Source organism: Orcinus orca, chromosome 4 (assembly GCF_937001465.1).
Source record: "Orcinus orca chromosome 4, mOrcOrc1.1, whole genome shotgun sequence".
Lineage (NCBI taxonomy): Eukaryota > Metazoa > Chordata > Mammalia > Artiodactyla > Delphinidae > Orcinus > Orcinus orca.
Genome location: NC_064562.1, coordinates 84407284 through 84419732, shown reverse-complemented (window position 1 = coordinate 84419732; position 12449 = coordinate 84407284). Strand labels below are relative to the sequence as shown.

The following is a 12449-nucleotide window of genomic DNA, read 5'->3' as shown; positions in this document are numbered from 1 at the left end:
CTATTATTCTGTCCATTGTAGAGAATCTGTACATGCTGACTGAATAATCTATGTTGCTATATGTAGCAACAGAGAATGTCCATAATGGACATTACTTTCAGAATTATAGATAATACCTTGTGAGGCAGGTGTCCCTGCTACCCTCCCCCAAGTTATTTTAGTCCCATTGAGCCTATGTCTGCAACCTCTAAGTGGATTTTTTTAAATGCAGCTAGAGTTACAACTGAACCCAGGTTAGGGTCTGTGCCGAGTGGTCACTGAGATTTTTTCCATTGTTTATGACTATACAAACTGAATCCTAACACCACCATTCTAGAGTCTGCCAGTCTAGCAGACTTGGACTTTCCATGCTAATTACTACTGCTTTTCCTCTATGGAAGAAGGAACGGTTTTATTTAAAGTTTCATTTTTCCCTCGTTTACCCAAGTTTGCCTTGTTAAAAGCCTTTGGATCTAGATTCTACTGGGCGTTTACTCTTGAAGCTGGGACTACACTGCGTAATTGGAACACTCCAATGTGAATCCTAAGAGAGTCCTCCCAGAGAGTATGGCACACCAAATTTCATTTCTGCCAAGAAGTAAATAGAAGGTTTAGAACTATCTAAGGGGGATGGGCAGTTCTTGACATGCACCAACTGTCCCTCAAGACTGCATAAAACAGATGTACAGAGAAATACCTTTTCTGCCCCTCTCCTTTCAGCTGCTAACTTCCCTGTTCTCCTGTTATATATATTTACTTATTTGCATAAAAGATATCATTTGCAAGCCTTACCTCAGAGTGGCAACCAGCCACCCCAGTTTTACTAGATAACATATTTTTCTACTTGATATTTCCCCAAATACATTGAATTGCAGTGTATCTGCTTTTTCTTTTTTTTAAGCGAATCAATTTCATGTTAATCTGTTGCCTACATCTTTTTGAAATACTCACTGGATAAAGCTTGAACTATTTTCTATTTTGCAACAATGCCACTGAGACATCTTGGGGGAAGCCCCTTGATTATTCTAACTCACTGCAGTGTTGTGGAAAACGGAATCATATACACAAGTGAAATTTCACATTCAGAACATCCACTACTCTTCTAAGTATGGAATACTCCTGATTAGATATGCATATATTCATTGACTGTGTTGCTCAACTCCTTATTTTAGAGAGGGCCAATAACCCTCTTGTTAAAAACTACCATGTGGCATTATTACAAAGTCAAGGTTGCATGAGGGTTTTGGAAATTCCAAATGATATAAATGTTTACAAGGGCCAAACTTTTTTTTTGACATCTTTAAGTTTTTTATTTTTGAACGCTAGGCAGCATTTTGTGCCATTGTGATGGGAACCTAATGGCTAATGTGAAATAATGCTGTCATGTCATTTAAAAGGTTAATGAAAATGTAAAGAGGAAACTTTAATACTGCATAAATACAAATAAAACTCTCTTTGAGAGAAACTCATCTGGGTTAGGGTGGCTTGCTTGAAAAATTCTCTTGGCTGTCCATCATCTCTGAATAATTATTTCACTCCTCTGTCTTTACCCAAGGAGACTCAACTTGAGGCAAAGATCTTTACACAGTGATTCAGGAGGTTTGGGAAAGCAGGACTCATTAGGCTAAAGATTGGGAAAATTACTGTCCTGTCAGCAATGGAACATCTCTTTGGCTACCACCTCAACTAAACCTTGATTGAATCCAAAAATTAGCTGAACTTTCCAAACCAGTCTCCTGCTATTTTAATTCACAGCACCCTGTACTACATAACTGGATCTTTCAAAAGCAGGTGCTACATGTATACAGAAAGAAATGCATACCTTCCGTTGCCTCTCAAAATCCGTTATGCTAAATTCACCAAATATGTTAGAAGATGTTAAGTGTTTTGTTCCTTGTGTTTTTTAATCTCCACTAATCATTTTGCTGAATTGTCTATTACCCTCCTACTAAATGTGAATTAGCTAATTCCTGAATGGCATTACACAGCTCTTGTAAATAAAATAACCCCTTTTCCCCTCTTTATTTTTCAGCAGGCAGAACTCCTTTAATTACAGAGGTACATAAATTACAATATATTAATGTTCTTTTGCTCTTTTGACATAAGCATCTGCTTTCTTACATAAGCAGATAATACTTTTGTATACCTACCAGACCACTAAAAAGCTCAAGGGCAAGAATGAGTATTTCCAGAAACCTACAGAAATTTTAATGAAATGAGACAGGTTTCACCAATGCCAAGAAAGAAAAGGTAGACTCCTTACTTTTGTAATCCAACTTTCTATTTTGTATCAGTATATACTGTATTTTCTGATTGAAACTGCTGTTCTCTCTAATGAAACTTGTGCTTTTCTGTAGTTGCTTTTTACATTTGAAATCAAAATTTCATACAGTATGCTTGACTTGTACCCTTTCTGTTAGGAATTTGATTAAATATCCTAACCGTTTCATTAATTCCTTTTTACATGCTTAAAGTATTTGACGTTAGGCCTTTGCTATCTCAAAAATGATCTGTGGACAAAATCCATGAAGCCTGGAGACTGTGATTTATACACATGAAAGAAGAAATAGATTTCCCGTTTAGCAGTGAATCAGTGACCAAGAAGCTGTTCAGTGTCTTCTGATTACTGACCCTTTTACCCTTCATGGCCTTTTTTCTACTCATCATTCATTGAGTAATCATGTATTCTTGTAAAATGCAAAATCAACTTACATGCAATCAGGTATGGACACAAGAAATGCTTGTGCTCTCGATTTCAGGACTCACAGTCTCATACCTTAGCACTCACGGGACTGTAGTTTACTCATTATTTTGTTAATAGTGTGGCTTTGCTATAAAATAAGTTGCTGTCTTCTTTGCTTTAGTACTACAAGATTTTAAATGTTGCAGCAAATGAAAGAAAGAAAACACGTTTGAAGGCTGGTGTCAAAAACCATCAGCTGTACTTACAAAAGCCGTTGTGCAGCTTCTGAAATGAAGTTTATTGCTGTAAATATGTACAATTTATGTTAGCCTGTTTATTCCTAAAACACAAATAAAACTTTTTTTATTAAAAATGCCTACATATAAAAAGCTTACTTTGTACTATGTTTAAAAACATGCAAGATTTCAGGCATATCTTTTTATAATCCTTAAAAATGTTTAGAATTCTGAATCTTTCATTTGGGAGCTTTTATTATAAAATTTAATACAAAACAAAATCCCTTTATTTGGAAGAAATTCTTTGCAGTATTATCCAACAATTGGGAGAAAAATGCCAGCACTCTTTCAGGAGCTTATTTCTGTACCACTTTGATTTTTTTTTTTTTTAATATTAAGATAACATGCCTTACAAACATTTGAACATATGGAGTGTTTACATATTAGGGAATAAAAAAAGAAGAAATGAAGTTTCCTTGTATTCAAAAATGATGCCTAAAACGGACTTTAATAGCATCCATTTGTGAGGTGCATTATGTCATATTTCTTTTAAAAATCTCCACTGTAAATATGAATAGTAGAGTTGGCCTATTTGTCAGTCTTTCCTAATTTGAAGACTTCCAAACTCTGAACTCATTCTCTCCCTTCACAAATAATATGTTGACAATAAAATAATGAACAGACAAAAGGTGTGAAGTTCATTTATCCGTTAATTGGTGATTAGTAGAATAGCTTTTCAATAAGAGTCTAAATTCCAGCCTAGAGATGGCTTTAACATTCAGCCAGCAATATAACTGGGAATCTGCACTTTATCATCAGAGCCTTGGCCTGCAGAGCTACCAGGGGTTTAGACACCCTACACTTGGCTACTCTTTCCAGAAGACTATGTTATACAACAGGAGAAAGAAATGGCCATCCAGTTTTATTTAAATTAGAAAGTAACAAATATATACATAGCATTTTTAGGATTTGCTATAGGGATTATAAATAAGAAGAAGCTAGCATAAGGTAGGGGTTTGTGTATCTCTGTTGTCACTAGTACCAGCCAAGAATATGGAGAAATTGGAACCCTTGTGCACTTTTGGTGGGAATGTAAAATGATGTCATGGCTATGGAAAAAAGTATGGAGATGTCTCAAAAAGTTAAAAATAGAACTACCATGTGATTCAGCAATCCCACTTCAAGGTATTTAGCATAAATAATTGGAAACAGGCTCTCGAAGAGATATTTGCACTCCTGTGCTCACTGCAACATTAGTCACAATAACCAAGAGGTGAAAACAACTTAAATGTCCGTTGACAGATTAATGGATTTTAAAAAAATGTGGTATATACATGTAATGGAATATTATTCAGCCTTTAAAAAAAAAAGAAGGAAATCCTGAGGACATTATGGTAAGCATATGGAATATGGTAGCTATAGAAGGACAAAGGCTGCGTGATTCCACTTACGAAGTATCAAAAGTAGTCAAATTCTTGAAGCAGAAAGCAGAATGGGGATTGCCAGGGACTAGAGGAGGGAGAAATAGGGAGTTGCTGTTCATGGATAGAGTCTCAATGCTGCACAACAATGTATATACATGTTAACAATACTGTTAACAATACTGTACTGCAGACAAACATTTAAGAGAGTAGATTTCATGTTATGTTTTTTGCCACAATTTTAAAAAAAGAAAGAAATGCAAAGTGGTATAGCCACTTTGAAAAAGTTTGACAGTTTCTTATAACATTAAACATAGTTGTGCAAAACTGGGGCTTCCCTGGGGGCGCAGTGGTTGAGAATCCACCTGCCAATGCAGGGGACACAGGTTCGAGCCCTGGTCCGGGAAGATCCCACATGCCGCAGAGCAGCTAAGCCCATGCGCCACAACTACTGAGCCTGTGCTCTAGCCCGTGAGCCACAACTACTGAAGCCCATGCACCTAGAGCTCGTGCTCTGCAGCAAAAGAAGCCTCCACAGTGAGAAGCCCACGCACCACAACAAAGAGTAGCCCCCCCTCTCCACAACCAGAGAAAGTCCACGTGAAGCAACGAACACCCAACACAGCCAAAAATAAATAAATAAAACAAATTTATTTTTTAAAAAAACACAGTTGTGCAAAACGATCCAACAATCACATTCCTAGGTATTGTTCAGTTAGTTTCAAAACTTATGTCCACATAAGAACTTGCCTGTGCATGGTTACAACAGCTGTATTCATAATTGCCCCCAAAATGAAAAGAACCTATTTCCTTCAACAAGTGAATATAAACGGTGGTACACCTACACAATGAAATACTTCTCAGAGAGAAAACAGAAATGAGTTATTAAGGCAAAAAGACCTGGAAGAAAAGCATACTGATAAGTGAAAGAAGCCAGTCTGAAAAGACTACACACTACGTGATCCCAACTACACGACATTCCGGAAAAGGGAAAGCTATAATGACATTAAGAAAAATCACTAGTTGTCTGGGGTTCTGAGGAAGGTGGAGAGGGATGATTAAGTAAAGCATAGGGGATTTTTAGGGTGTTGAACTATTCTGTGGAGTCAGTACATGTGTTAGTTCACAACCTCGGGAGTTTCCCAAGTGTAATCGGAAACCAGCCCCCACCCATGCAGGGCAAGGATCTCTTGCCCTGTGAGAGGTGAACCACTCCAGATTAGTAGGTAGTGGTTTTAACGAGAAAGGCAACGTCCAAGACTTGCCTTGGGCGGCCACCAAGACAAGTAGATCTCTGCCTCAACCCACCCAAGTCTTAAAAGTTTACATAGAAGCCTTAACTGGATTCAGTCACATATACAGTCCAGAGAGTCTCAATACCACATTATCACCTCTGGGCAGGATCCTTGGGGCAGCTTGTGGGAGTGGAGAAAACAAGTGGAATGCACATTCCAAGGACAGGGGAGGGGGCAAGGAGCCTCCTATTGCCAGGGTCCAGCTCACGGGTCAACAGCTGGTCACATCCTCTCGATGACCTTCCCCAACAACATGACATTAGGCATTTGTCAAAACTCAGAACTGTTCAACAAAAAGAATACACCTTAATGTATGCAAATTTAAATTTAAGAAGCTGGGGGATCCCAGCAAGGAAGACAGATTACAGCAAAAAAATCTCACTATTACAAATGTATAAAACAACCTCAAGAAGGGAGTGGGGAGGAGAGGTACTGACCCAAGTAACTTGGAAATGAGTGGAGTCTGTGAGACTAAAGGCAAAAGAAATAAATCCTTCCTGGGAAGAAAAAGAAAGTTTCCCCCTCCCACACAGGGGTACAGATTAACAACCTTCACTGCTATATATATTCTGGAATGAATGGTGAATGGGGGGATTCAGGTTTCTCACTGCTGGAATGTGAATTCACAGATAAGGGAGGGTAGCAGGCTAGAACGATCCCCGTGTAATGAAGCAGAGTTGGAGACATCAGGAGGAACTCATGTGCAGCTTAATATACAGATGATTATATAAAGAAGTATTTATAGATATGTGTATATACACAGGTTAGTTTACATGCGTGGATTTCTTTGTTCGGTCAGCTGAGAGGGCCCAAAAAACAACAATGAGCACACCCAGCTTGGTTTCTAATACCATTCTTCAATAAACTGAACCAGGGCTTCTTGGAGAAATGGTTGATTCTAGGACTGGGAAGGAAATTGACAAGATGAGCGTGGAGCATCTAGTATTGCCAGGAAGTTGAGGAGATAATATAAAATAAATAAATAAAATCCACCTCAAGGGTATGTCAAAGGACAAAGGAGCCAAGTGAAGAGCTCCAAATGGCCAAAGCTGAAACAATTTAAGTAATAAAATAAGTAATACTGGATTATAACCCAAAGTATAAAATAAATATCCATGAGTCCATACTATATAAATGATTAAATTAATTAATAAAGAGACAAATCTATGTGGAAGAATTCCAAAGCATTTATGTAACTATTCGGACCTCAAGGAGGGGGAGCCTAATTCCTTAAGTCTGGGTTGTACATAGTGGCTTCCTTCCAAAGAGGACAGTATGGAAGGAGAAATAAAGAATAACTTTACAGTGAAGAAACTTGACAAACACTACCTCCGCTGGGTGATCAAAGTCAATGTCAATTCATAAATACTGTTAAGAGTCTGTACCCTTCAGATGATGTGATGTAAATGGCACTTTACCTCTGTGATCTTCCTGCCCAAAACCCACAAGCCCAGTGTACACAGGAGAAAATTATTAAATTCCAATAGAGGGGCATCCTACAAAATATCTCACCCATATTCCTCAAACTATCAAGGTCATCAAAAACAAGTATGGGAAATTATCACAGCAAGAGAAGCCTAAGGAGACATGATAAATATGAAATGGAATCCTGGAAGAGAAAAAGGACATTAGGTAAAAACTTAGGAAATCTAAATAAACTATGGAATTTAGTTAATAATAATGTATTGATATTAGTTCATCAATTATAACAAATGGACCATACTAATATGTTAATAACAGTGGAAACTGGATGTGGGGTATATGAGATCTCTTTGTATTATCTGCTTCATTTTTCTGTGTATCCAAAACTGTTCTAAAAAAATAAACTATTTACAAAAAGAAGAAAAAAAAGATAAGCCACAGATTAGGAGAGAATATTTAAATACTTTCAAGGCATATATATGATAAAGACTTGTATCCAGGCTATATAAAGAATTCCCAAAACTCGGAAGAAAACAATCCAATTTAAAAATGGGAAACTGATCTGGACACTTCACCAAAGAAGATATACAGACAGCGAATAAGCACATGAAAAGATACTCAACATCATTAGGGAAATGAATATTATTAAAACAACAATGAGACACCACAACACACCTAAGAACAGCTGAAATTAGAAAGACTGACCATACCAAGTGTTAGCGAGGCGGTGGAGGTGGAACTCTCATAGACTGTGGTATGGAATGTAAAATGTAAAAATCACTTTGGAATACAGTTTGGCAGTGAAAAGATAAACATACACCTACCACATGATCCAGCCATTTCACTCCTAAGTATTTACTTCCAAAAGAAAGCATATGTCCATACAAAGACACATACAAGAATGTTCATAGCATTCTGTGTATTGTAACAGCCAAAAACTGTTAACAACCAAAACATCCATTAACAGGTGAACAGATAAACAAATGATGGTGGAATTCTACAACAGAATACTTCTCAACAATAAAAAGGAATGAACCACTGATATATGCAGTATCATGGATGAACTTAAAATAATACTGAAAGAAGCCAGATCACACAAAAAAAGAACATACTGTATGATTCCATTTATATTAAACTCTGGAAAATGGGAACTCATCTATAATGGCAGGACGCAGCTCAGTGGTCGTCTGGGGGTAAAGGGCGCAGGAGTAAGGATTACAAAGGAGTAGGACGACACTTTCAGGAGTGACTGGTTGTTCACCACCTTGAGGTGACGCTTTCGTGGGTGTGCAGACGTCAAAACTGATCAGACTGCCCACTTTAAATATGTGCAGTCTATATCAGTCAGATTTCAATAAAGCATTTACATATGGTAATGTAGTAATAACGTAGTGAGAGAAGGACTAAGCAGAGTAAGGTTTTTCCCTTCTCAAAGGAAGGACTTTGTGGAGGGTTGAAATTCTGAAGGACCCTGTATCAGTATTATTGCAAGTGCTCGCCTACAAACTGTTACTGGTCCACAACGACATAAGGAATTTGCACAAGAAGGTAAAACAACTACCTCCCAAAGCACGCTGGTTAGTTCAGCTGATTTTTTTTTTTTTCCTGGCCAAAATTTCTCAGTGAAGAAAGAAGTATATTGATGAACATTGTGGCACAAGCTCCACATCTAATCACCAAGCTGTAACAAACAGTTCATAGAGTGGCATTAGCCTACAGACACGTTTTGAGCAGCACCGTCTGAACTGCACTCACTTTTATTAATCTCACTAAGCCTACCCTCATCTGTATGATGAGAATAAGAGGGAATGCTCTGGACACCTCGAATAATAATCTGATGCTCTAATGAATCATAAATCTTGCAAAAATCAGGTACCAATGATGTGTTATTGAGTTATGTAGAAAGCCATCTGAAATAAAGCAATATATAAAAATAAAATACTTTTTATTTGCTCAAAATGCTTGTTTTTAAAGTTAACTGAAATTAAAAATGGTCTGTTTTCCAATGAAGTTGTTAACATCCAAAACTTCATTAAGAGTTTGTAACAAATTAAGAGTTTACAACAAATGTGGTCTATATACAGTCTTAGCTGACATTTTGATAGTAGTGTATACTCTATACAATGACGTATTCTTTTTATCAGAGCATACTCTCCTGATCAGACACAGAAATACAGAAGTTACAGTGTTATTTTCATTTTTATCTATGTTCTAATACGAGATTTTAGTTTCTAGAATTCAAAACTCAAAATCGTTCACACAGATTTAGTGTTTTTTCATGTCTGGAGCACTTCTCTAAGAAATTTTACATTTTATAAACTTCCCTTTGAAATACGAGAAAAACATGGAATCTCCTGAGTTACAGATGTAGCTTATACATTCTTTAAAAGTTATTTTTTTAAAATATCACAAATTAACCATATATATCCATAATAAACATCCTTGCTATTCACATAGTTCTTTAAGCAATATTCAAGTATATTTATGCTTGTAAGTTTCCATTACTTTAGAGCCTACTTTTAGCTTTCAATAAAACTGTGTATCTGTAAAGGTTTCTCAAATATGTAATAAATGAAGCAAAACAGTCACTATGAAAATATAAACTGCTATTATAGCCTTTTCATCTTTCATGTTTTTATGCATTTCTTGTCAACCATATTATTTCCTGTTCTTTAGGGAAGTTGATAAATTGTTGTCTTTGTAATCTCAACACTGCTGCTTTCTCAGCAGGCCATAAGAGTACATCCCAGGTTTCCTAACACATGGTATTCACTCTGCCGTATCAGTTGTAGCAGTGGAATCCGGTAATATTGGTATTCATCACTTCCAGTTATTTCAACTGCAGGACCACCTTAAAACACAAAGGGAGGGAAGGGTGGGAATCAGGTTATCCCAGAATGATGCCAGTATCTGCTGAATGAGATGCTTTGAAATCTCTGAAGAAGGGGCTGGAGAACTGACAAGTACAACGCACAGAAGGCACAGGTCTGCCAGGATCCATGCTTCAGACTCATCTAACATTTACACCAGGCTCTGCCACACACGTCTCCAGATTGTAGCCTCATCCAAAGGCAAGCCAGGCTACCAGTTTGTTACTGGGCCTGTGGACCAGTCATCAAGGCACCACAATGGCCGAGTGACTGCAGAGTACGGAGGGAAGATGAAGTATACCAGAGTTTCAAAAAGATCGAGCCAAGATGGGTTAGTGGCAAGAGAGGTTGGTAAGAATAACTGACTTTAATTCTTGAGACACGATCACTAGAGACGACGCTTGGCAACAAGGAAAGGAACATACGCAACGTAGGGAATTATGTCTTCCTCACGGCAGCAGTTTCTACTGTCTAAATATTATTTTTCACATTAAACACTCGGAATTGTTACTGTTACTTAGCCATTCCTTTGTAAATGTAAAGCTTTTGGTCCTTCATTAGCTCTATTTTGTCTCAAGCTGATTTCTGTCATAATAACTACAAACCATATTTTGTCTCTGGTACTTAAAGCGATTTTCTACCATTTGTCCAGTAAATAAGACAATCTTTTCTTCAAGATCATTAACTATTATTAATCATTAAATGTCTTCAGAAAAATTTTTTTACCATTAATAAGCACTGGAGCAAAACAAATCTAGCTGTTTTTCTTTAAAAAAAATAACCACTTGATAAATTATGTTCTATTAATGTAAATTAAATTTATAATTAATGTAATATCTAAAACTAAAGAACATATCAAAGTATCTTCTGTGCTTGACATAAAATATCAGGAACAAAAGAAATATTAAACATAAATGATTAGTTTTTCTTATATTGCTCTAATGGTATCAATCAGAAATTAAATATTTTGAACCAAAAAAATTAAAACACATACCTTATTAGCTGCTTCCAAGGAATTTATTAGATTCTGCAGCTCTTCTTTACTCATTTCAACAGAATACGGCTTGACTTCACCATTTTCTTTCACATCTAGATGAAGGTTTAAAAGTGGCATTTGTAGTGTAGCAATCTTGTCACTAGAAAGTGCAAGCTGTTTAAAATGAGAAAAATACTAATTAGTAAGTAGTATTAAAAAGGAATATATTACATATGCATCAGAGCTTACAAACAACACGTTAGAAAAAAGAGTACTCCTGTTTACTATGAAGTACAGGGAAATGTGAAAGGAATAAAAGAAATTAAACCCATGCCAAACCAGCATATATCTGAAGAACAGAAAAAGAAAAGAGAGAAAGTAGTTTAGGGGAAAAAGGCAAGCAGTCAGGATTTTATGGTAGGAGTAGAAATCTAGAGCAGCGTTATGGCTGGGAAGTACTGAATGGGTCCAATGCATCAAGAAACAGAATTTTAAAGAAGTGTAATGATAACAACAGGATGAAAGTCCGTGTACAAAGATAAAACTAAAAACACCGTTAAGTCTCAGAAATTAAGATGCTTAAATAATGAGCAGATAACTCTCTATTAAACTATTGAAAAATGTTATCAAGATACCATCTACGATCAGAGCCACTCAACAAAAACATAGGACACTTTTACCTCTTCTACTTTCTGTCTAGAGAAAATGGAAGAACCAACTGTTTACGATACTAAAGCTTTTTGAAACAATCATCATAGCTTCACTGGCAGATGGCAAAGAGAAACTCAGTTTTCCTGGAATCTGAGCCAGTAACCCCACAATAACTGAATTTTGGAGTGCTACCACTTGCAAAAGTTTACTTGGGCAATAGTAAAGGACTCCCTCCCTGACAACCAACCTCAAAGGATCTCCCTTGTGGTGCATACACTACAGGACCAAACAAACCTTCCCGTAGCTCCTCCATCCTCTCTCCAAAATACAGGACCCATAATATCTGAGAAAGCATCACCTTCAGGTTGGCGCCTCATCAATAATTTTCCTCAATATTTCCAACAAGTGGTTCCCAGCCTATGTTTGAGTACCAGCTATGAGAAGGAGTGTGCTAACTCAAAAAGAGGTTAAAATAATTTTCAGGGCTTCCCTGGTGGCACAGTGTTGAGAGTCCACCTGCCGATGCAGGGGACACAGGTTCGTGCCCCAGTCCGGGAAGATCCCGCATGCCGCAGAGCGGCTGGGCCCGTGAGTCATGGCCGCTGAGCCTGCGCATCCGGAGCCTGTGCTCCGCAACGGGAGAGGCCACAACAGTGAGAGGCCCGCGTACCGCAAAAAAAAAAATAATAATTTTCAGATACGTATAGTGGTTAAATTATTATTTCTTAGGTTGAATTGAAACCTATCTTATTACAAATCATATACTTTAGCCTTTGTCCTATTCGCCAGAGCCACAGAGTACATATCTATTCCTTCATCTACATGACTTTTAGTCCTTTAATGACTTAAAGCTTTACTTAATTAAATTTATTATACTTGTAATTTATTATACATGGTTTAGATGTCTGCAGTGCAC

The 12449-nt window shown here is 37.1% G+C and overlaps 1 protein-coding gene across 3 annotated transcripts in view; it reads right to left on the bottom strand.

Moving 5' to 3' along the window:
- COMMD8 (COMM domain containing 8) overlaps positions 1-12449 on the bottom strand; it is a 37653-nt gene that overhangs the window by 17379 nt on the left and 7825 nt on the right. For 2 of the 3 annotated variants that reach the window (XM_033425492.2, XM_033425493.2), the window contains exon 4: positions 10901-11056. In XM_033425492.2, the coding sequence (XP_033281383.1) occupies positions 10901-11056 (156 nt within the window). Of the gene's footprint in view, positions 1-8964; positions 9888-10900; positions 11057-12449 lie in introns of those variants that run through there. The other variant, XM_004268297.3, reaches the window with a different exon arrangement.